The following is a 26483-nucleotide window of genomic DNA, read 5'->3' on the forward strand; positions in this document are numbered from 1 at the left end:
AAAATTGGAATCGGAATCTAAAACCAGAATGAAGAATTCATTCCGGTAAGCAGGTGCCTGCGCGCGGGCTCGAAAACCGGCAGCCACTACGGCCACTTCCATTTGAATGCAAGTGCCATTCCTGCTGCCGAAAATCTGAATCTAAATCGGCGTGCACTCTGGACGTACCGTAAGAGGCAAAGTAGTATATTGACAGACAAGCCATTCATATCAACCTATAAGATGCACTAGTATTTCTTTTAGTACTTTAAAATAACTCAAACAATCCTAACTTCCACCAAAGCTGTGACAGTGTTTCATCTTAAACAGTCATGAGTAACGATTCAGACGTATTCTTCCACCAATCCGACTAGAGATTTTTTTAAGGACTTTAACTCAACAGCATCATTCTTTAAAAACTCTAAAACCCATAACATTCCCTCTTCAAAATTCAATATCTATATTTTATGGCAATTACACTACTCAGGTTGCAAATTAAATCTATCAAATTTGATTTAAGTTTTGTATATATATTTCATAGAAACAACAAACTATAAATAACAATTCGTCCAAAAAAGTCTGTACTACTTGTAAATACTATTCTCACTCTTTTTGCAGTTACTGGTTCTAAAGGGAACTCTTGAATTGTATTTACATCTTCCGGATAAAACTTGACAACGCACTCTTCACCGTCAGATTTCTGGATTTCTATTTGACAATCTTTGCCACAAAACCCACCTTGGAACTGTATAACTAACTTGTTCAACAGGAATTCATCTTTAAACATGACAGCGATCCATTGTGGTGATCCCTGAAACAAAATGAATCATAAAAATGACAAATTTCAGATGGTTATTGTTAGATAGACATTTTGTTAGTGCCATAATTGAGTCAGTAGATAAAGGGGAACACACTTTAGGGATATTTATGGATTTATCAAAGGCCTTTGATAGTGTTAAATATTCAACCTTCATTAAAAAACTAAAATCATTGGGAATGTCTAATAAGTCTTTGGAATGGTTTACTTCATATCTAAACAATAGATTTCAATGTGTGGAAATTACTCATATTTCACAAAAGAATAGAGTTTACAAAATTGTATCTGATCTTCAGCCAGTAAAGTATGGAGTACCCCACGGTTCCATATTAGGCCCTCTTTTATTCATTTGTTATTTGAAAAATATAGAATCAACATTAACTAATATCAAAAGTAGTCTATGTTTATATGCTGATGACTCAAATTTAAAAATATCTGGGAAAACCACGGAACAAATTGAACTTCTCTCAAATATTGAATTGGAAAACATAGAAAATTATTTTAACCAATTCAACCTTAAATTGAACATAAATAAAACAAATATTGTATATTTAGTCCAGGCAAAATACGACAAATTACCCTTAAACCTGGGCAAAATTGCTTCACAAGCGATTGAAGGGGTATTCAACACAGAAAATAATGCTTTATAACATATCCAAAATCCGACAAAATCCGACCATGAGAAATTACTAAAAAATCAAATTCAAAATGGCGGCAAAATTTCAAATTTTTTAAATATTTGTTTTAAGACTTTTTGCGGTATGGGATAACGGAAATCACATATACATAAATTAAATATCAGATTGGATGTTGAAATATCAAATAAATACAAGAATAAACTTTATTAAAACAACAAGGGCATTTGTATGTACATTTTAGTTTCCATAGTTACTAAAAAAAGACCTAAATTAAATAAGTTTTCTTGGACAAACTATTCATTTGAATAACTGTTTTCATTTTGTTTCAATGTTCTTGCATTCATTCATCTGGCACTCCCCTCAAGAAGCAGAACAAGATAGTCCGTTCTGTTTACACTCACAGTTGCGTAATGGGTCATAAAAGAAGAATGGACCATTTTCAATATTCACTCTAGGGTTGGCGGTATATCAGATACTGTACGGTAGTACGAGTGTTTCACCAAGAAGGACATTATTCTCAGACGTTTGAACAAAATGTGAAAAAATAACTATTATAGGAAACAGTAAACATGAATACTATAGTATGAAACAGTAAACATGCCAAAAGAGGCAATGCAAAAAGACAACAAAACAAAAAGTCGTACCCCCATACATTTCTTATGGACGTTTCGTAGTTTGAAAATTTTTTAAGAAAACTTTTCTTATATCTCCAGTTTTTACTAACGCTTGCAGTTTGTTCTATCCTTAAAATATTCTTTGATAAAAGGGTTTACATTTGAGCTATTGATCATTAAAATCGGATGATTTAGAAACGAGCTACGAACCATATCACAATATTAAATTTAACTTTTTTTTTAGATATAAGTTTTTATTAAAATAAGTATATCTTGGGTTGTTAATATGTCACCAAGTTCATTCTGGTCTCAAATTGCTCAGTGAATCTTTGGCTTTAATTTAATTAACCATTTAATAAAATCAGATGAATTTTAATTTAGTCATGAATCTTTATTTAACAGTAGATTATTTGCTTTTCAAAATTTGTCTTTAGCTTTAGACATTTATCCCCATTTCTAAATAGATCTGAAAAATCTTTACCGTCTTAAATAAATAGTAACATTATTGACTTTTGTTTTAGCTATAGATTACTTATTGGGAGTTATTAGAATTGGGGATAAATGCCCTAAACTAAAGACAAAATTTGTAAAACAAATAATTTACTGTTAAATAAAGATTCATGACTCATTTTAAATTTGTCAGATTTTATTAAGTGATACATAAAATTAAAGCCAAACATCCACTGAGTAATTTGAGACAAGAAAGAACTTGGTGACGTATTAGCAATCCGAGATATACATCTTTTAATAAGAACTTATTTCTAAAAAGTTAAATTTAATATTGTGTTAGGGTTTGTAGCTCGTCTTTAACACGTCCGACTTTAATGATCAATAGCTCAAGTGAAAACACTTTTATCACCGAATATTTTAAGGCTAGAACAAACTGAAACCGTTAGTAAAAACTGAAAATATAAGAAAAATTATCTTTAAAAAATTTCAAACTACGTAACGTCTATAAGAAATGTATGAGGGAGAATTTTCGTTTGAATATATCTTCAAAACGAAAAAATATATTTAAAAACGGATTTTAGCATTGAAATCAGCGTGAAAATTTAATGTATAATGATGTGTCACAACACTATCATTACGTTTAAAAAAAATATATTTACATCCAATATGGCGGATCCACATAGTTGGGAAAGTTAGTCAAAAATTCTAACTAGTTAGAAGTTATAAGTTAGTCCCGTAAAAAGTAACTGATAGAAGTTATAAGTTAGTTAGTTTAAAAAGTAACTGATAGAAGTTATTAGTTAGTTGAAAAACTAACTGATAGAAAATAAAGTTAGTTTTAGTAGAAATTAGCTGTTCGTTGGGCAGTTGTTTTAAAGTATTTTGTTATGTCACATCTTGGTTACTAATATATACTATAATATGAGTAAAGATTGCGCACGATATGATTTAAAAAATGGCTCCTACGATTTCCTCCAATTTTAATGCTATTGAAAATTGCTTGTATAATACATTTGCATTGTATGATGTCTTACTAACCAAAGGGATAATTACGACTGTTCAAAAACATTAAGTGTTTTACTGCAAAACAATATACACTGATATTGAACTAAAAATCTAAAGGAAAGGCCAAGGAGATTTGTATTTTTCGACGATGCACCGCACGAACTGAAATGAAATGAAAAAAAAATGAAATGAAAATGAAAAATTCTTTATTTTACCAGGCAAAGTTAGGGCCACATGGCCCTTACACTTAACCTGACAAACTTAAATGTAAATAAAAATACAATGAAATATCTTAATCTAATATAAATATACATATTTAACACATCAAGAACACGTTAAGCAAAAATTCAATTTATTTAACTAATTTACTAATTTTAAAAAAATAGTAATTATTATAAATAGAATATACAAAAGAAAACACGCATACGCACCAGCAATCGCGCAAAGACGCAGAAGCCCTAGGACACGCCAGCCGAGACCATTTGCTCAAAGTAGAGATTTTTTAGTGCCGCGACAAACTGGGAACGTTTATCAAGGGATTTAATGTGTAGGGGTAGGCTGTTCCAAAGACGGCAAGCGGTAATAACAAAAGCCCTGTCATAAGCGGTGGTCACATGATGAGGTATACGCAATGTGATCGAAGAATAACGAGAAATTCGTGAACTACCCTGAGACACAAATTTAAAATCTGATGTGAAATATTTCGGGAATCCTGATTTCAAAATTAAAAAAAACTAATGACAACATTTTGACGGATCTTTGATAATTTAGTTTCAAGATGTTTGCCTCAAGGTAGTATGGCGTGATATGCTCCTCACGCCGCAGACCATAGACAAATCTCAAAGCGTAATTCTGAGACCGCTGGAGCATATCCGCCTGAATCACAGTCATGTCATTGATCAATGAGTTGCAGTAACTGAAGTGGGGCAGTACAAGTGATTTGATCAAATGAAGTTTTGTGTGTTGTGGCAAAAAGTTCTGCAACCTTTTAAGTGAATGTATGGAGGCAAAAACCTTTTTCCGTGTGTCCGTAACTGCTGTGTCCCAAGTAAGTGAAGAGTTCAAAGATATGCCAAGATTCTTTACTTTGTCGTAGTAGGGAAGTGCTTTGATGGTTTATTACACCATCCCGTAATTATAGTTGCAACGTTCCACGATCCCAGTGACTTAATGCAATAACGGTTGTCAGATAACAGATGTTATGTATCATGAGCTTTATATTGATTGAAGCTTATTGTGGACATTTTATAGATTGATCGTCCAGATTAATAAGTTTTGTAGACTAAATTGAGGATAAGTGGATGTCTAACAAAAACGAATTGACTTTACTACTTAATTAATCGTAGTAAGACTGAAAATATTTGTAGGCTTATAAGCTCTATTTTTTACCTCTTGAACAAATAAAACACCTCGAGCAAGATCGGTCCCCTGGTACTTGTGTTGTAATCAAACATTGTCACATTTTACATTACTACAACATAAACAAATTACATAAAACTTGTCAGATAATGAACATCAACTAAAGACAATGTTTTGACACTTGAGATGATATATCAATCACCAAACAAACATTTCCCCTTCCCACCCATCAGTGCTTGCTTGGGGTGTTGATAATGGCCGTCACTACCCTTCCACAGGCCCACTGCATTCCAAAGCAACTGGACTTTGACTTCCGGATCCGGGATCCAATATGGCGGATCCAATATGGCAGATCCAAGATGGCGGCCAAAATGCGTTCCCTATCAAAATAAAGGACTAACCACACATAGGTGGTAATCTCAAGTGAATATCTCAAAAATACGCATAAAAATGCATGTGATATATTTTTTAATGTGTCCAATGTTGGGGATAACCGCCATTTTTAATCGTCATTTGAGGGGGTTTTCTGTAGACCGATATTTGGCAACTTTTAGTACGTCACTCTGCACACCCAACACTATACCAAATAAAACCATACAATGTTTTCTTGCATTGTTTTAAGGTCCAATATCCCATATTTATCTGACTATTGGTGTTTTAAAATAAATGGCTCTTAAGAAAAATTGCCGCCATTTTAAAATGTATTTTTAGACACTTTCCCATGGTCGGATTTTGTCGGATTTTGGATATGTTGTAAAGTAACATTTGTTGAGTCGAATACCACTTCAATGGCTTATGAAGCAATTTTGCCCAGGTCAAATCATAGTTTTACTAGACTAATTTTAGAACACCTCAAAATAAATTCAAACATTACCCACAGTTGGTCTTTGAGGGTCAAATTTTAGAAAGAAAAAATACTACAAATTTTCTTGGATTGAAGATTGATGAAACCCTGAGTTGGGATGATCACTTAAAAGGAGTACTTTCCAAAATCAATTCAGGGATACATGCTCTTTCAAAAATGTCAGGCCTTTGTAATACTGAAACTTTAAGGGTAATTTATTTTTCATTCATCCATTCACACATATCATTCGGTTTATGCATCTATGGTTCTGCGAACATAATTTCTTTAGATGATATGATTTTAAGAAGCCAAAAAAAGCTATCAGAAAGATGTCTAAATTGCAAAAAGATGAATCTGTTGTAGAACACTTTAAAGGCCTAAAAATTTTAACAGTTTATGGACAGTACATTTATGATTCAATCATCTACGTAAAATCCAATCCTGAAAAAGTTACTTTAAACAATCAAACACACTCCTACAATACAAGAAGTGGGAATGAAATCCAGACTGATCAACATCGATTAAAATTTTTTGAAAAGAAAACAACCTATAAGGCCGGGCGCGCACTATCCCGACCACGACCACGACCACGACCAAACGCCCGACCAGTGGTTGTCATTCACCATGCGACCAGAGCACGACCCGACCACGACCCGACCAAGGCAACGAATGTTTTACAAACTTCAGTGTCAAGATGATTGTTGAAGAAGTAGTTGTTATGGTGCATTTGTATTGTAAGTACGTTAAGCGGACGAAGAAACTATACTGGGTACATCCAATGTTAACTGTTAGGTCTGAAAGGGCATTTAGCAACATTTTATGAAGAGCTACGTCAATATGAAGACAGGTTTCAAAAGTGTCAAAATCCTGCGACATTTTACCAAATGAGTCACTTCACAGACCGGCGCAAAAAACTAGTGCTTACCGTTTGATTGATCTAGGAATACTGGGGGTTGAGTGGTGTACTGGTCGGGTCGGCAAGTCAGGGGTAGTGCGTGTCGTCCCATTACATTGTGTGCTATTTTTGGCTGCAACGACCAGCGGGTCGGGCCCGACCAAACTGGAAAATTTTGGTCGTGCGACCAGGGCCCGACCAGGGTCCGACCAGTCGACCAGTGCGCGCTGTTCCATTTATTCCTATTATAAAACTGGTCGTATCCGACCAGTCGGAGTCGTGGTCGTGGTCGTGGTCGGGATAGTGCGCGCCGGCCCTAATGGATCCAATTTTTGAAAATACATACCAAGTTATATTAAAAATAACAACAATTTAAATTCATTCAAACGTGCATTAAAAAGTTTCTTGACTGAAAGGGCTATTTACTCACTAGAGAATTTTTATAGAGGTGCTGGTTAGTTAGTTTAATTTAATTTAGTCCATTTAGTGCTGATGTTTAAAACCATTGTCTGTGACTTAAGTTCTGTTCGATATTTTAAGAATTTTTACTATTAATTTTATTTTATTACTTTTTTAATTTTAGGGCCTATGTTACAAATATTTTAAATGTAATATAGGCTATTCATTGACACTGTTCAATGTACCAAGCATGTACAGATGACGAATAAAAATATTTTGTTTTGATTTGATTTGATTTGAGACCTAGGGGTTGCGGCATTATCACTTAGATAAAATCCATTGGTGACTTGGTGGGGATCGAACCCGGGACCTCAAGGACTGAAGTCCCGCGCTCTAACCACTACGCCAGCTCGCTCCCCTTAAAGTAGCTAAATATAATAATGTTCAAACTTCATCACTGAGCTCTTGAAACTACCTCTTTGTGGGTTATTTGGAGGGGGCTACCTTTCTACACTGAAATTTTGATGGTCCGGGCCCGCCTTTCCTCCAAAAATTGTCAATGTGGCCCTTGAGCAAAAAAGGTTGGGGACCCATGTCATACAAAATTAGTGTGTATGGAGGGATCTCAAAAACAAATCTTGATAGAATATTTCTGTTAGGTCTGCAAAAGAAAATTTTTAGATCAATGATAAATTTAAATTGGAATTAAAGTGTAAAGTATCTTTTTTCTAATTTGGAAATCCTGACCTTTTTTGGAATTCATATTTATAAGACCAATAAAATATACTAAGCAGCATCATTTGCAAAAAATCTAACAAAAACTGTTAAAACTAACCTTTTTTGTTATCTACTGAGATTCTAAACATGATATTAAGGATGCTATAGCTTACGATAAGCTATTGACTACCAGTAAAAGCCCCCATATTCCACAGAAATCAGTACTTTACATCAGCGCAATGTGTCGGTGGCTCACTCCACCTACGTCCATTTTGACTTTAATACTGGTGACATTTTTTACATGGGGGTGAAATGTCTAATTCCATCAATAGTCAAAGGTTACACCTTTGAAGCCTATATCAACTAACAACTGGTTAATAGAGTCTACTAACCTCTTGACACATTCAGTGCGGGTTACATCAATTGATGTAGTGCGTCTCGAGCGCTCCTATTGGCCTACATCAATTGATGTAGTCGCGCTACTTCCACTACATTAGTTCAGTATGAGCTCAGCCATTGCCGGGGAACGTTATAATCGTTGCCAGCCTGTAGAATGTGAGCATTATTCTGGTGTTGGTAGGTACTAAAATGTCCTGTAAAAAACCCGTCTGGCAATGATTTTGTCGCAGTTTTGGGGATTTTCTCTCTTCAAGAAACATTACAAAGACACTGGCTACGGATCCAGGCAGTGCTGCTATCTTTGGGTGTTTCAGTGAACTACATCCACTCTCGGGGTAATGCAACACAATCACCGCTACTCTTTTGTTATTCGTCTGACTGAAATATTTGAATGTGAGTTGCGTTCGCCGAGTTGGTTGCGCGCCAGGGCTTTGCCTTGGCCTCGCTGCTATTGGCGAGCGCCTATTTGAAGGTATGCTACACTGAAAGTGTTACAGGGTTGCCACCATAGTAGGATGATAAAATTCATGCAGAATTCATGGTTTTCATTGGTAGTTTAAAAGAATTCATGGTCGATGCGCTTATACAGTTTCAACACAATTGAGTTTTGCTGATTTCATAAACTGACGTTAAAGATGCAGTTTCTTTGTGTGTTACTTTTCAATAACCTTTCATACTTAATATACAACTTTTTTAGAGTGATTTATAAACATTCAAAACAAAGTTGAAAACAAAACAGGTCCAGCTATTCTATATGAGATATTGGAGAATAATTGTAAAACATATTAAGTCTAGGTTTAATTCAGTCTTTCCACCGAAATAAAACAAAAATCCAACTCACCCGGCCAAAAAATTCCTGTTTTATCCCCTACATGAATGTCATAAAATGTTCACTCTGGTTTCTCTTATTCCACAACCTACTAGGATATGATGGTTTTATCCAACAAGCTAAAAAAAACAGGCGTCAGAGTCGGAAATTTGGTTTTTATTTCGCACCCCGTTTCAAATCCCTGCATGGTCTAAAACTTCTGTTTTTGTGATTTAAGTCCCCATACCCCTTTTTCATACGCGGGGGTACGCCTACTAATGATTTTTCGAACTATATATAGTCCTCAGGAAGTCTCAACTGACATCAGCATCTTTGGGATGACTTGAAATGAACTAAGCAATTGTTTCTGATCGAGGAACATGTTAAATAATCATCTTCACACAGTATTTTCATGGTGTTCGTTTCTATGAACTGTTTTTAAATATGAAATATTTTTTTATTTGGAAAATGTAATGGTACTGGTTGAATAATTGTTCCTGATTTTGAAAATTCATTGCCCATTGGAGAAATCCATGCATAATCCATGCCTTTTTTCATGGTCACAAGAATTCATGCATAATTCAAGCTTTTCAAGGTTTTCATGGCTGGTGGCAACCCTGTGTTAATACGTTCGCTGCATCCCACCAATGGCAGGCGTAGCCCCAGTGCGACGCAGCCTCAAGCGAACACGTTTGGCTTTCAAATATTTTGGTCTGACGAATAGCAAATGATGTGCAGTGATGTTCTGCGTTACGATGAGAGTCGACAAACACTCACACACACTTTGCTGAAACACTTACAGAAGCACCACTGTCTGGAACTAGCCGGTCCCATTGTATTTCTAATTGAACGGAGAAAGACGGGACAACAAGTCGATTTCTTAGCTTGCCAGAAGGGGATTTTATAGGGAAATTTACTACAAACCTACACACCACAATAAATCACCCATTCTTAGCTTAACGCAGACATAAAAATACCCGTTCTTAACAGTGTGCTGCTGCCGAGACATTGAATGGAATGTAGGCGATGTCGCCACTCACGGGTGAGCGTTCAGGGTGGCAGAAAGGAACTAGAGCCCACACCAGTGAGTGGTCCGCAGTGAAGGTGTTAAAAAAGTCCCTTATTAGGCTCAAAGCAGGTAAGTTAATCTACAGTGTTGTGTGTGAGAAAAAAACTAGAACCTACCTGATCAGAACTCCAGCAAGTTTCCTCATTTCCATCAAACAAATACTTTTTCCCGTACATTTTGGCATCCTTATTTAGCACTGAGCTCACTCTGAAAAATAGTGACCTGCGTTGATTAAAATTGAAACAATAACTTACATTTTGCATAGCAGGCTATTGTATAAAAAATATCAATATTATAGCCTGTAAAGTCATTCTTTTTCTTGCTAAGTTTCATTAACTTTTTCTTTAAGTTACAGCTCTCATATCCCCAAAGAGTTCAAAATCCTAAACTTCATGACTTTTAAGATGACACTTACTGTAAGGCCTTTGAGGCAGAGTATATTTAATAAATACCCCCGCCGCAGCAAACCTGCAGACTAAGCGAATTTCCATTTCTCTGAATGGATTTACACTAAAATGTCTCCTTAAAAATATCACATTTATTCCCTATTTAAATAGAATCAGTTTAAAACATACTTAGGTTTGCTGCAACAGGGAGGGTAAAAGTGTTTTTTTATGTAAATTGTTAATAGTTAGTAAGGAATAAGAACATTTTCCAAATTTGGGCAAAATATGTTTATAAACAAGCAAACTACAACAGTTTACTTATTCTCCATAAGAATAACATGGGAATTTTAAATTTACAATTTTTTGGAATTTTCTCCGTAACCATTTGGCGCATTATAACGCTTCAATATACTAAATTATATGTTTTTTTAAGCTCTACAAAATAGTTTTGAAAGAAATTGCAAAATTTTATGTTTTTTGGGTCAAAAATGGGAAAAACCCATTTTTACCCCATAAAAGCCCCCATAAACCCCCGTTCCCATGGTCCGATCATGCTGGTTCGCGAACTCGTTTGAATAAACGTAGGTTTACACGTTTGTACCAAATTTCATCAAAATCGGATCATTTTTGCTCAAGTTATCGCGCTAACGGACACATATATATATATATATATATATGAATTTGAACGGATGGTGTTTTTGACCTCTAGGGACCTCAAAACGAAAAAAAAAATCGGTCCCGGGTCCAGGTCTTACCGTGAGTACTACGGTAATAGCTTATTCCCTATATGGGAAATTCGCTAGTAAACAAGAATATATTCTGATTTAAAGATGTTGTATTTAGAAGTAGATTGCTAGCAGTTTTTACTGTATGTTTGATATGATATTGTATTTTGAAATTCAGTTGTTTTGTTAAAAACTGGCCTCGAATATTGGTAAGTTAGGCCTAATTCTTTTTATGTGACAAAATACGTAAGTTCAATGGCTCTGTCCCAGTGGTGTAAGTTAGGCGTAGGTAAGTAACTTACCATGGTACAAAGCCTACTTATCTTAACCCTCCGAGGGTCACGCGTCGAGTTTAAGACGCACAACACACTTTGTGTAGGGTCACGCGTCGAGTTTAAGATGCACAAACATCGTTTACGGCGAAGGCTCTATGACTGACTGAATCGGATTGAACTGGATCGAGTTAGGTATCGTTCTTTCCGTAATATTCTAAGCTTTCTCCAGAGGTCTGTCTCTAAGCGCTATTCATTTTAGTTCCGAAAATATTGTAGCAGACAGCTGACGTGCGTGTATTTGTAAACAGCTAGGTTCCCCCGGACCGATGACTGATGTGTTTTATTACGTTTATCATTGTTTTAGTGTTAAAAATCAAAAGTAGTGATATACGTGGTGCATTATAAGAAGATTTAGGCTAAGTGGTTTTGAAGTGCTGGTTGATGATCCTGAAGAAGTAGGTAGTGATATTGATGTAAATTATCAGCCAGATTCCTAGCTATGGTTAGGCTATGCATTCTTAGCTAAACGCTATGTACTGAAATCCGTTTTTCGCTCATAACTTATTTATTTGATAACTTACCTCGCTATATGATTATATATTTGTAATCCTCATTAAATTTAGAACAAAGTGGCTATTTTCAAATATTTATAGGCCTATAATTTATACAATTTCATTGAGCGCGAACTTATTTTTTTTTTTTTAATTTTCGAAATTATATTTTTTTTTACCTAAAAATTTTTTTTTGAAAAAATGTTCCTTATGTTTTATATATAATATTGAAGCCCATGATTTTCCAAACAAAATGGTATATAGAACATTAGAATTAACATTGTTTTAAGCTTCTCAGATCCGTTTTAATAAAACCTTGCAAAGGGGCCAAAAATAGGTGGACATTAAGGCCTAAACTATGGACACTCGGAGGGTTAAGGACAATTCTATCCTATACTAGAAGAGTTTGATTTAAGTTAGCCTAGCTTAACACGATCACCACTTATGCCGACTTTAGTCAGCAACACCAGGACTGCTGTGTGGCACGTGCAGACAATAAGCGCATTAAAACTTAGGCTACTTAAATACACTGGGTCACTGTAAGCTTAGCCATTGACAAGGGTAGTTGTTGAGCGCTACCAGTACCTTTATCTTTTACACGTTTGTACTGTCCTGAGTTGGGTACAGATTCTTAACTGGGCAATGCTAAAATTGATTGATAGGCTAGGCCTACTATCGATTTGAGTAGTAAACCTTCATTTGATATTTTCAATATCAGCAACTTTAGTTAGCTGGGTTAGGTTATGACAGTTTGATTTTATAATTGCTATATTAAAAAATATCGATTATTAATCAATATTTTCAATTCGATAGCTTCAATCGATATTAGCATAGCCCAGTTAAGAAACTGTACCCCGAACCGAACCCCTTGGATGATTGAGAAACTGGATCTTACCTGCAATCACTAACAAATGTCTTCATATCCATGTGAGGTGAAGATTTATATTTAAAAAATTAAAATATCCAGCGTAAATATTGCATAAAAGTTATGACAGTTGATGATAGATACAACTTTTCGGTGATAATTTAACATTAACTATGCAAGCATTTAGACATAGATGACTTGATTTTTGGAGGTTATGTTGCTGTTGTTGTTGTTGTTTTTGTTTTGAAGCCTTGTTTTTTTTGTGTGTGTTTTGTTTTACCTGGTGAATTATTAGGGCTGGTATAAATGTACCATGCAACTGCGAGAGAAAAGACAAGAAATGAATCATTGGTTTTATTATCAACAGTTGGTTCTATTATATATTACAGTATATTTTTATTTGGGAGCTAATTTTTAACATTTACGTTAATTTTAATATTAAACTAGAATTCGGAAGTTAAACAAAATACCGAAAATAACGTGGACGTTTAAAATATGTGTCAGTAGTTTTTCAAGTATAATGAATATTAAACTAAATAAAACATTGAAAGTACTTTGTCTAGAATCATAGATTATACCACAGACTAACCAACGCAAATCTATGATTAATCAAATAATCATATACTAACCAAACACACCTATGAATTAACCTTCTCGCTTTAGTAGATTTGACATCCTTATGGATCATATGAAGCATGACCGCCTTTAACTCAGGCCGCGGCCTGGTAGAATTGGCCACGTCGCAAGTAGGGCTGTTTGATGTCAGACAGTGGGTTTATAAGATAACATGGCAGACAGGTGACATAGTTAATTAATTCACAATTGTTGATTTAAATTTAAATTTATGAACATAAATTTATTAAAATATTGAAAATAAAACTTACGGAATTGAAAACCAAAACAATTTGAATTAAAAATGTATAAAGCAGAGTCTATATTTTCATAGTCCAGTTAGTAGCCAAGCTTTCGTAAATACACAAACAAAACAGCTCCTTCCTAACAAAACAGCTGTTACAACCCTACTTGCGACGTTGCCACTTCGAAGGCCGTGGTGGCGATTTGTTAGTTCTGTCCGGTGCCGCTGACATTGTGTTTGTTTCTTTTTATTTAAGCCCTCGTTTATTCAAATAAAACCATCTAATCATAAGGAATTCCTCGTCCCCTAATTATAACGTAGGCTACATCCAGTAAAGCACACAACCATAAAAGTAAAGTAACCCTAAAATAATAAAAACCGAACTTCGTCGATACTAGCAATAGTGCCCGCAGTGTCATCAACATGAACTAGAGACATAAAAAAGGCTTCAGATTTTACAACAAAAACGTGTTGATAAGTACACCCTCGTGGTTGGTTAGACGTTAGACCATAGACTAACCAAACACAAGTAGAGTCTCATCCCTTTGTAAATTTTGAAGCTTGTTTTTCTTGCCTAGTTCATGTCCGGTGACACTGGGCGTTAGTGTCAACAAAATTTTATTTATATTATTTTAGGGTTAATTTAATGGTTTATGCTTTACTGTTTGGTTATACAACTAGGGTACGAGTTATTGTTTATGATTATGTAATTTGATTTTGCTTCAAACGAGGTTTTTAAATGACTGGAATGACAATTAACAAAAAACTACCTCTACAGTGCACGGACAGAACTAACAGTAAATTAGCTTCATCCTCATCAGCTATTCAGCTGGTCCATAAGGGGGTCTATGTTTTATCTAGACTTGGCTGGTTAAAATATTTTATACACTTTAGTAGTATAAATTGTTTCAATTTGATATGAGGGATAATTTTACTGTAAATGGATGTAGACTGCTGTTGTTTTTATAGTTTAAACTGGTTAACTGGTTTGGAGATGAGATGGGTCCTTGTCTTTGCACATCTCTTTCTGTTGGCATAAAGACCGTACTTACCCCTTGCCCCACATCTTCTACTCTGAACCTATGCCAACACAGCCCACTTGAAGCCTCCATGAAAATTGACTTGTGCCAAAATCTCCCCACTACTCACTGGTAAACCCCCTATAATTTCACCTCTTGAGTCTTGTGACATTTTGCGACACTACTCACTGGTAAACCCCCTATAATTTCACCTCTTGAGTCTTGTGACATTTTGCAAAATAGCGAAGTTTTACAGCACTTGTCAAGTTCCATTCCCATCCAATGCTAAACGAGTATGTGCAATGTTCTAATAAGCCTCAATGAACACTTCTACATGGAACAATACAGCTCTAACTACAAGGGAAATTAAATGCAACACTCAAGAGAATTGGATATTTCTAAGTTGTTTTGTTTATCACAATTACTTCTTGTGATTAAGTGGGATAAGATTCTCTACACAAACACAAGGAATGACTATATGACTTTGCTTTTCACAGTGATTTGTGTACGGTGGTACAAAAAGTTTTGGCAAAAATAAATAGAAAATAAGACAATTTTATTATTATGTTATTTGTTAATATGTCAATATATGTGTTTATTATTAAAGCCAAAAACCAATTTAATTTGACCATTAATGGGTTGTTTCCAAAGTTATGTTATTATAATATTTTTGGTTATTTCAGTATCGAAAACTTGAATTATATTAGATTTAGTTAGTTGCCTTGAGTTCTTGTAGGTAAGATGTTTGTGTCACCCTATGCATTTCGCCACCTTGTTTGACATCTTCAGAGGGTCTTCTTCTGACTCACTATTTTAGTCGGGACACATATGTCACTATAGTATTGCGGTTCGGTCAGACAATGCAATGACGCACTCAAGGCAGAGTCACGTTAGGAAGTCTTTCTTCCATATACTGTAAGCTGAAGGTGCCACACACAGTGGCAAAATACATAGGGTACACAAACTTGTAACCCATAATAACTGAGGCAAGAACAAGGTTACTGTAAATGTGATTACAATAACCATAAATCAATTAGTTTTTAGCTCCTTTTATATGGAAGAATTTGGTATATTATTCATTGAATTCAAAGAATGAATAAACTAAATATGATATACATTTTAGAACCTCAATAGCAATTAAGACTCTCATGGGTATTATTAAATGAGACTTGTTATTTAAGTAAAATAAATGTTAGTAAATTTTAAAAATTACACAAATTTTAAGGACGACCTCTTATGTTATGAAGGTTCCACTGAATATCTATGACTAATTTCACTCAAATAAATATAATTAATATGTACAAACATTTATCACAAAGATTACCCTAAAATCACAATACAGTGGATGCTATTCAATAATGCACATAAATCTAATAGCTCGTATAAAATCAGTTTTCTGGCTCCTGTTTAAAGACTTTACACGATATTTCCAACTGAGCTTTATAAAATGCAATAGCGATAGTCACAACCTGGTCTACGTACTTGTATTTCACAATCTCGGGTCCGTAAAGATTGCTGTCTATCCTCTCCAGTGTGTACTGCGCTAGTCCCAGGAGTTGACGGAACATTTCCATCTTAGGATTGGGCTCTCCGAGCACTGCATACTCCAATACAAACGCAGTGTGACCCTGGTACTCACTTCTCGGAATAATCAAATGGAACAAATTGTTAAACTTATAATCTTTGTTTGAAAAGATGAAATTATGGTTTAGTAAGCGGCTTAGGACATTTCCCATTATCGTGTGATATTCTTCCTCATTCCGTAAGGTAGAGTTTTTAAAACTGTCAAACACACTGTCAAGATTTTCTTTAAGAAGTTTTAACTGGCTGGTTATCAAACATCCAACAAAATCGTATAAGTCGTTGATCCAAATATCGTATTTCTCGCAGACCCAATGCGTTTTAAAGTCTACCAAGTAGTTTCTGATTGGCTGGTTTGGTATTTTTAAAACGTAATGGTTCATATTGTTATTGAAGCAGTTTAAGTATCCATTATGGAATAAAAGATTGTAAAATATTGAGTCATTGTGTTCATTATGTCTATTGAACGCAAATGTTGTTTTATTAATTCCTTGGTCTTCTAATAATTTTAAAAGGTCATCTTGAGCTCTATCACTAACTAAAAACTTTTCTAAGGACTTGATTCTTCCGCTGTCCACCCAGTAATCCAACATTCGGCCTTGATTTGATGCAAAGCCCATAATGTCCAACGGGTTATACAACTTTTTACCTCCATATGTAAACTCTCGGTACCAATACCTCATTTTCCCTGTTGAATTTTTATCTGTTGGAATATCAAAGTTGTGGAGAACATCATCAACTTCTGAATCAGTGAAGCCAAAATAATCAGAATATTCTACATCATGGATTGATCTAACACACATACTACTGTTGGGAAACAAAACACTTCCCACCCATGGTAGTGTCCCTGTAATCAAAGTCCTTTTCATGTACCAATTCTCAGGCAACTCCTTAAACATATCTACGAGCAAAGATTTTACTTTAATTTTTTCCTCCTTCAGAAAGCTTTCTTCCGCATGGTTAAAAGGGGCGTCAAATTCCTCCACTAACACAATAATTTTCCGTCTATAATGCTCAAACAGAAGTCTGCTCAGAAAGTACAACCCTTCGATCAAACTAGTTGTATCAAGTTGATTGTTTTCGTAATACCTTGCAAGGCGTTTTTTATCAGTAGCATTCAACATACGGTTTTCATTGGTGAAGTAAACTCTCAAGTATCGATGTTGTGCATACAGATTTTTCATTTCTTGTTTCAACTTATCTTCAATTTTTTGGTAATTTGCACCAAAAATACTTGACAAGTTAAACCTTAACACAGGAATCATACCTAGACGTTTCATTGTCTTCGAGTCATTAGCGATTTTTAATGGTTTCAACTCTGTAATTTCCGTTAGCACTTTCGTAGAATGTTTTGGAAGCGTAACTTCCCCGCCTTGGAATAACTTATGATATTTCCGATCCATTATTTTTGTTTGTACACCAATATTGTTGGTTTCTACTTCAAAAAACCTTTGTATCATATCCATGTTGACGGTCTTCCCCCACTTGCGAGGTCTAGTTATGATTGTCACTCTGCATTTGCTCTCAAGAAATTCTTTTATCATCATTGTTTTGTCTACAAATATCCCTTTTGTTACCAGTTCATCAAAGGTGTATACTCCTCTATGCACTTGAGCAGGCTGAACAGCACCAGTAACCACAGTCTGAACACACAACAGGTAAACTAACAGTGAACACTTATAAAGAAGTAAACTAAATATTAACTTCATTTTAACAATAGTGATTAATCAACATTAATGATCTGTTTATCAGTGTGAAGATTGTTCATGAGATTAAATCCATTGCATTGTTTTTGCTACCTTTTCAATCCCCCTGTTGTAAAAAATTACTATTCATACAATGTTTCATTTATTTGTCAGAATATAATGGCTTGGACTTAAAATTAAAGTCTGATTGTGGACGGATGAGAAATTTAATTTTTTTAGATGCATTTGAACTGTCTTCCTCCTTTAGTATGGTCATAGTGTGTTCAGAGCAGAAAGCACAAATTCAATCTCGAGTCTCGCTTTCAAAGCGTTCAAATAGGTGGGGAGAGATGGTAGTAGAGGAAATAGTGACACAAAGATTTCTGAACGAAAATTCTTAGTTTATTCTTCTAACGGTATTGCTCTCCGGTATCATTACGTTTTATAATTATCTAATTAAACCATAATCATCTAACAAAGAAATACTTTGTACATTTTTTCATTCTCCTTATCCGGATTGGTTTGGGAGTCTTAAACAACATATCAACACTTTTTTGTAGCACCATGTACATAGAAAGGAATTTTGTCAATATTCATTAGGCCTATGATAAAAATAATTGCAATTAAATCTTTCAAAGAGTAATTAGTAATGCAAGTAAAATACAGTAGTTACATCCTGCTGATAATGTTTAAAACTAAGCTTAAACTACATTAAGAAATACCAATCTGATCAGTACCAGGCCAGGATCATAAATTCATCCTTCTATCATTAATTATTAATTTTTGCATTTCTCTGACGAAGACGATGGAGATGAAGAAGAAATTTCAATGACCTCTTGCTCGGTCACATAGAGCTTCTCCTCTTCAGGCAAAAACCCTTCGGCTTGTAGTAATTCCCTTAGCAGTACTTTTGGTTCTTTTTTTCTAAAACAAAAAGGTTTCAGACAATAACTGAATGAACAATCAATCCTCATTCATTTTACCTGATATAAAAGTACAATAACACGTTCATATGTAACAAGCACTTTTTTGTTGAAAATAAAACATACTAAATAAACCAATGCTCATCATTTTACCTGATATTAAAGTACAATAACACGTTCATATGGAACAAGCACTTTTTTGTTGAAAATAAAACATACTAAAAATAAACCGATGCTCATCCATCGCAAATGTCAGTAAATAAATCAATGCCAAGCGGATTGGAGAAGCTGGATAAAAATCATTGTTTAACAGCCTTCACCAGTACTCTGAAATAAATTAGCATTAGCAAGCAGTTGGTTGGACGGATGGTTTTCCTTTTACTTTAACGGATACAACAGGTTCACCCCTCCCATCCATTCCTACCTTGCTTCCTACATGCAGGACTTTGTACTTCATCATTCGGCTCTTAACATTTGTTGGACTATACCTGCAACACTCTCTCTCGTCACTAGTATGGCTACTCCCCTGAATAACGAGAAGTTGCAGAGGATCGAGGTTTCTCTGAAGCCAAAACCCACTAGTGAGTTGAAGAACTCAAAAATTAATTAATTTCATCATTAAGTTTAACTTGAAACGTCGATTCAAGTTATTCAATCAGCTCATTTATAGGGTGAATTAGATTAACCAAAACTTTGATTTATAAATACCTTCCCAAGGGACTTCGGCAAGAATAAATGCATTGGAAAAAGATTCACCAACAATCGCACTGATATCTAACAACATTATCTGAAAGTACTACATTAGTAATGTCCACGTTAGAGACCAGATACCAAAGTCCTAAGAGGACACTCTGGCGGTTGATCCCCCCCCCCCTGCTTTGCTACTCCTTTCAGGAAGCTGCAAAAAAACTCCAACTGGTAGTTAGACACAAAATGTTCTGCTCGAACATGTGGTCCACCAGATGCCAACACGATTGACATTGATTGCAAATCAATAATCTGCGTATTCTACTCACCGGTAACAAACCGTAATTGTAGGACATTTTCAAAGAAGCAAAACAAAACACACCCGAACAGGCATACATTCTCATGCTGCAGCAACCAGAATTAAAAAAAATAATTTATTGATCCAATTCAGAATGTCAAAATGGCAGCCATTTTACATTTTTAAAATAAATTAGGCCTACTCGAAATGGTTGATTTGATGAAAAAATGTCAAGAACACTTTTATTTAGCCTATAAAGTGCACTATCTACTGTAAGCGCACGACTTGTTTGCGCGTGGCCCCTCCACCGCCTCCTTAGCCAGGAGGGGCCCCCACCACTGCTCGGCTCTTGGCGATCCGCTACTAGTCGCCCTAAAAATGTTGTCTATAGGCCTACTGCTTCTACTCCCAGCGGATGCGTAACACCAACACATGGCACCTGTTGGTCTTTAATATTTCCATCGCTTCTCTGTGAATGGTTTGCCCTTTTTTACGGGTGGTTGCCATAATATTAATCTATGTTAGCCTAGCCTGACACTTTTTTAACCCACGGCTTAACAATCTCTCAATAATTACTCAACCGCACTACTCATCTAAACAGCACAGTCCAATAAACTGACAGTCGATAGAACATGATAGAATACAATACTCTTCCGGTCATAAAATAGTGTCATAAAATACTTTACGTACGACATTAAGAGACCGACTTTCGTTTTATCAACTTAGGGATATAAAATAAATAACTGCAAGTCATTAACCGTTTTAAAGGGTGTTCGGAAAACCCGTCCGATATTTTAAGGTGTTATTTATTGTACATAACTTAATATGAAAATAAGCAAAAGTTTCCATAATTTTATGTACTAAGCCTTATGGTTTTCTGTTTATAGATATATCTGTACCGGTATGTGTTTTTACATACATCTATATTTATATCTTAAGATATCGCCTTTAAACGTTAAAAATTTACACCTAAAAAGTCAAACTTTACGATTAAATTGGAATATAGGCTTAATATGATTTTACAGTTTGGTGTACATGTAAATAAGTAAAAAAATAGTTATATCAAAATAAAATACTCTACTACAGTAACAAAACAATAATATAGAACCCTTAGTATTTATCAAATTCAAATTTAAATTCTAAAAAAATGTACGCAAAAAAGAAAAACAACGCGAACAGCGCTAGTCGAATGTTTTTAGAAAGCGTAGTCTGACCAATGCTGCAGAAACTTTGGCTGCGTGGTGGGAGATTGGTACCGCTCTCCCCCCGCGCACCCGGCTCGCAAACAAGTTGTACGCTTACATGACACCTCGTTAGAAAGATTTAATAAAAAATAACTACAATATCACAATTTTTTTCCCGTAAAATGAGGTTGAGCATAGCTAACATAGTCAGTTTTGCCTTGTTTTACAGCCTTGATATGAAGCCAGCGGACCAGGCATCGTCAAAGTGTTAAGTGTTAGGCTCGATTCCATAGCCTGCTTGCAATATTGAGTACGAGAGCAGTCACGAAACTGCTAGCTAGCCTGTTTAGACAATGCCACAACACAGCCTATGTTTAGACAATGCTAAATTTTGACTTTTCTGACTGAAATCTCACACAATTGTTTGCACAGGCAAACACTTAGCTTTATTTACAATTGGCATATGCCTGTTCACCAACCTATTCTGAAGCAATCGAAACATAGAGGCACATTAAAGCTGCCTTCTTTGCTTCAATGTGTAGCAGAATACGTAGTGAACCTAGTGAAAACTTACTATCGATAGTACTATCGATAGTATCGATAGTTTGAAAATATCGATAGTGGGTCGATAGTATTATACTATCGATGAGACTATCGATAGTTTTTTTTACGTTAAATTAAGTAAAGAAATCATTATCTGGTACTCTTACATTTCATTGTTTGTCTGTTAATGCATACCTATAGTTGATATTATAGACTATTTTTTTTTAATTCATTGTAGAAAAGCTCGGTAGACAAGTAGGCTACCTTCTCAAACATTTGAAAGCGGGGGCATTTGCTAATTCACTACCGGACTTATGGGTACATTTGCCTCGTGGGTTTTAGCATACATAGTAGACACCGGTATACGGTATTTTCCTTTGATCTATGGTTTTAGATTGTCATAAAATATATATATATATATATATTATTTATGCTATGTGAGTAAAAAAATATTTTTGTAGTGAATAATAAAAAGAAAATAGTAAGAGAATTTTTCTTTTTTTATTGTTGTAACCCTTAAAAAAAAACTTATTGTTATTTTATACAAATGTTGTAATATTTTGGAAAAAAAAACATAAAGGGGGCTCCAGGGCGTCACTCATAAATTGTTAAAATTAATAATCTGATACAGCTTTATCTTCGACTAGGTAGAAACCATTGTTTAAACTCATGCAGGCAGGATATATACAATATTATATGCATTAAAATTCCATTTGAGTGACTATCGATAGTACTATCGATAGTATCGATAGTTTTTAAAAAACTATCGAAAACTATCGATAGTGTGACTATCGATAGTAAGTTTTCACTAAGTGAACCCTTGTTGTTGCGTATTCTTACGACCGCCGTTGCAATGAGTACTGATCAGGTCCATGGTAAATTCTGCAACAAAATAGTATAGCCTAGTTTAGTTGTAATAATGGTAAAATTAGTCTGGTCAATGCTTAAGTATAGGAGTGTTTCATATAAAAAATATTGTAGGTTTTATGGAAACAGAGATGAAAGTTAAAACCTAAGTATATTCTTACCCTTTTATATAAAACGCTCACAATTCTTTACAAGACAGCCTAAATAGAATGGTCCTAAGCTTAAACACTGCATTATCAATATATATATGTAGGGCCTACAATATTGTTATTCAAGGCTTAATGGAGGATTGTCAACTTTATATTTTAAAGGGAAGTTTACGTATATGAAAAATGTTATGTACCTATATATAACTGGTGGTCCATAAAAAACTAATCGTTTTCAAACAGCTGTTGCGCAGCTGTTTTGATGGATAGCACAGCTCAGCTTTTATTGTTGCAATAAACAACAACCCATAATTATGCCAAATATTAATCATGAATCGGTAATTCTGAGCAATTACTTGGTCAACCCCAAACTTTTTCATATTTTACTACAGTCATTAGGATTTTCTCAGAAAACAAGAAACATATAATTCAAGCCCTGCAAGGCCATCGTACAGGTTACCGAGCGATAAGAAGGTTCAAAGCCCAAAGTCTGATAACAGTGGCTTGCCGGGGACTCACCGAAGGCCAGTTGTGACAGTACCGTTATGTTAGGTTAGGTTCGGTTAGGTTAAGTTAATAACATTCATAACCTAACCTTGCGAGGCTTCAATTATATGGTTCTTGTTTTCTGAGAACATCCATATGACCGTAGTAAAATATGAAAAATTTGGGGTTGAGCAAGTAATTGCTCAGAATTACCCATGAATCTTTGGACCCATGCCTTTTGTGTCGGAGCCTATTGTAAAAAATATTTAAAAACCACTATGTGATTGTTACCCATCTGACAGCGGTTCTCTTAGAAATAATTTCAATGTATGTCGTTATGGTGCAGTTCCCTGTAGGAGTACTATTTTATAGGTGAGTGTTTCAAGCCAGAGGATCTGTTCTCAAGAATAAACCTCCTGAGAGATCAAAGTCTGTAATAGGGGCACATCGCAAGAGTACAAGAATCTGCTGTTCCAAAGTCGAAAAAGATCTGCAAAAAAATAACTTATTCTACAAAAAATATACTTGTGACCAACAAGGAAGAGCCTGAGGAGCGGCAAGCGCTGTGAAAAAATCCCATCACACTGGGCACAGGATCTCTTTCCACCGTGAGTGTTGTAGTAACTTACATGAGGCGGGCGGTGTTGGACTTTACCGTACACCAACGACTAGTGCTAGACACCACTTAAGAGTACCATTGAATTTCCTCTGTAAACGAATGGCTGCTACTAGTGTATAACTTTAAAATATAGGCCTACCACACTCGCCACAACTAAAAATTGGTGATTCTTCACTTGACCAAATTAAAATTAATAACTTAGCAGGCCAAAACTCAACAGTAGTCTACATAACTTGGCTTAACCTAATTATTAGTACGTCAAACCTCACATAGAACTTTTTAAAAATAAACTAAAAAATTTTCAGCGCCTTGCTTCTGCTAAGGCCTACAAATCAAGCCGCGCAGGCTTCCTCACAGTCCTTCCAGATCGTCTTAGTTGTGGCGGACTTCACTGCACAACGGGAGCCTGAAGTTCTGCCACTGGTGGTTGATCTGAAGGGGAACCAGCCCCATATGAAAGACAAACTGCCAATCTAGAATGTATAGCTAGCAGCATAGACTAACAAACACAAGGTAGTGTGTTTAATCAATGCTAGTTGAGTAGGACGCCTACCCTATGCTAATCTTAGCTGAGGCAGTACCGGTACAGAGAGCAGACACGAAAAACTAAAAAATAGCCCCAAAAACATTGATGTTTACACAACGATGTTTAACATCGATGTTACCATCACAGGTAACCTTACATCAAGGGATGGTCAACCTTTCGATGCTCATCGCTACAAACAACACACCCAATTTTTGCAAGACATTAGCTGAGATTTCCTTGAATTTTAACTTAACTTGCAAAACCATGGTAGCCTAGCTTACACAGGCCTTATGATTATGACCTGTAACTTACTTAATCCGTTAATTTAGGCTAGAGTGCTGCTAGTCCAAGTCTTCAACAAGAATCAATGAACTTCTGTGATAATCAATGAAAGCTTTACGCAATGGTGAATTTATGAAGCAACGATCTTAACCAACTTCAGTTAATAACATTCATACTGTCCAACTTGAGTACTTTTATCAATTACATTAGACTTTCAGTGATTTTGTAATTTTTTTTAACAGAATCAGCACAAACAGGAACAAAACACAAACTCAACTCCACAGTTTGACACTCTGACACTTGTGTTTGTGTACGACGCAGTGTTGCCACCACGTTGTTGCGATTTTACCCTAAAGGCGGGCTGAAATTACCCTAAATTACCCTAAATCTACTTTGAGTTACCCTAAAAATTACCCTAAATGTTAATATTTGCGTTTAATGCTATAAAACATTGTTAAAATCATATAAATCCTACATAAGGTGGTTAATTATACTAAATTAAGTTCCAATATCAATCAATTTATGTAAAATTATACTCGATTCTAAAAAACCACCCGAAAGAAGAACAAAATGTTGATATATTGATCAGCTCTATCGACTATCGTATAACGAAAAATATCGAATCAAGAACTATCGTATTTTTTACTGTATTGACCCATTAATACTGTTTTTGGACAATCATATTATCTTTAAAATACAGTACGGTACCACCAAAGCTTTAATCTATACATAGTAATTTCTTGACACAATTTGTAAAATAATCCAGTTCAATTCAATTCAGTCACATAATTAAATATCAAACCCAGTAATGAATAGTATTTCATATTTTATTAGGCCTATAACGTGTTATAGAATCGAATACAGTCTAAAACAGCGATAATTCCCAACTATTGATAAGCTTACTTATTAGACTTATTATGAAAAATTCATCATAGCAATCGATTTAAACCGGTTGAATAGAATATGATGGTTTGGCCATAGTATGTAATGAAAGGTTTTTGCCAAATTTTGAAGTTTTTTTTTCATTTTTTAGTGAAATTTCCATTGTTATGCTAACTTTTAGTTTTACCCTAAAATTACCCTAAATCTAACATTACCCTAAACTTTACCCTAAGACCAGTAAATTACCCTAAAAAAGGGTAATTACCCTAAAAGTGGCAACACTGGTACGACGACGACGACACAAGAAAGAAGAAGAGAAGATAACACCCAAGGAACGTAATGTAAAAAAAAGCTCTTTTTGGCACTCACTTTAGCAGGCTAAAAAGTATCCGCTATGTAGCCGTCAACTACTCTTCTATTAAATCAATATATAATGTTATGTGTAACAAATATTCTTGTGATCACTTTTATCATAGCTAAAACATACTCCCTTAGTAGATTTCTCATCCTTATAGATAAGTTAAAGACAGTTTTATTGTTTGTTATGTCCGGTACACTGTAGAGGTAATGTTTTGTTTATAAATTGTTTCCTGCTATTTTAGTAATTTAAAATCTCGTTTAACCAAATAAACGATCTAATCACAAAGAATAACTCCTCCTAATTAACAAAACAAAAATTAAAGCATTTGATTGCATTAATCATAGCCTACTAAAAAATAAATTGTCAAAGTTTGGTATTAAGAACCAACCATTAGATTGGATCATGTCATTTCTAAGGGACAGGTCACAAGTGGTAGTAGTCAAACACCTTGGTGAGGATCATGTAATAAGAGGATACAAGTCAGAGATACAACATGATGTGAATACCGGCGTTTCGCAGGGTTCTAACTTGGGTCCTGTTATTTTCTTACTATTTGTTAATGATCTACCAGAAGTTGTGCAGCAGGGTGAGGCCGAGGGTGAGGTATGGCTTTATGCTGATGACGTCTGTCATATGGTGTCCGACTCAAATACATATGAATCAATTAAGAAGACTCAGTCCGGTGTAAATAGCGTGGCTAATTGGTGCCATAATAATAAGTTGGTATTAAATCAAGGAAAAAC

The 26483-nt window shown here is 35.0% G+C and overlaps 2 protein-coding genes and 1 long non-coding RNA gene across 3 annotated transcripts; all 3 read right to left on the bottom strand.

The window, feature by feature from the left end:
- Positions 1-508: 508 nt before the first annotated feature.
- Positions 509-12974, bottom strand: LOC128996576 (nuclear receptor 2C2-associated protein-like). The gene is made up of 3 exons (XM_054421971.1): positions 12826-12974; positions 10110-10200; positions 509-790 (listed from the first exon to the last, which is right to left on the bottom strand). Exons 1-3 carry the CDS (start codon positions 12855-12857, stop codon positions 515-517), a joined length of 399 nt encoding a protein of 132 aa, XP_054277946.1. The 5' UTR covers positions 12858-12974; the 3' UTR covers positions 509-514.
- A 3084-nt stretch (positions 12975-16058) lies between these two features.
- LOC128997611 (uncharacterized) lies at positions 16059-17893 on the bottom strand. The gene has a single exon (XM_054423250.1). It carries the CDS (start codon positions 17796-17798, stop codon positions 16059-16061), a length of 1740 nt encoding a protein of 579 aa, XP_054279225.1. The 5' UTR covers positions 17799-17893.
- A 447-nt stretch (positions 17894-18340) lies between these two features.
- Positions 18341-24725, bottom strand: LOC128996577 (uncharacterized). The gene is made up of 4 exons (XR_008491054.1): positions 24528-24725; positions 22390-22453; positions 21508-21587; positions 18341-18860 (listed from the first exon to the last, which is right to left on the bottom strand). It is a non-coding gene; the product is annotated as an uncharacterized LOC128996577 (long non-coding RNA).
- Positions 24726-26483: the final 1758 nt, after the last annotated feature.

The sequence above is a fragment of the Macrosteles quadrilineatus genome, unplaced genomic scaffold (assembly GCF_028750875.1).
Source record: "Macrosteles quadrilineatus isolate MER2022 unplaced genomic scaffold, UCM_ALF_1.0 Scaffold_6__1_contigs__length_79288215, whole genome shotgun sequence".
Lineage (NCBI taxonomy): Eukaryota > Metazoa > Arthropoda > Insecta > Hemiptera > Cicadellidae > Macrosteles > Macrosteles quadrilineatus.

What these genes read in the sequence shown, in the direction of transcription:
- LOC128997611 (XM_054423250.1), bottom strand. Translation starts at nt 17,798, where the DNA reads ATGATGATAAAAGAATTTCTTGAGAGCAAATGCAGAGTGACAATCATA.
- LOC128996576 (XM_054421971.1), bottom strand. Translation starts at nt 12,857, where the DNA reads ATGGATATGAAGACATTTGTTAGTGATTGCAG. An exon ending in ACATTTGTTAGTGATTGCAG is followed by an intron (nt 10,201 to 12,825) that starts GTAAGATCCAGT and finishes ACTATTTTTCAG; the next exon opens with AGTGAGCTCAGTGCTAAATA. An exon ending in CTTGCTGGAGTTCTGATCAG is followed by an intron (nt 791 to 10,109) that starts GTAGGTTCTAGT and finishes ATTTTGTTTCAG; the next exon opens with GGATCACCACAATGGATCGC.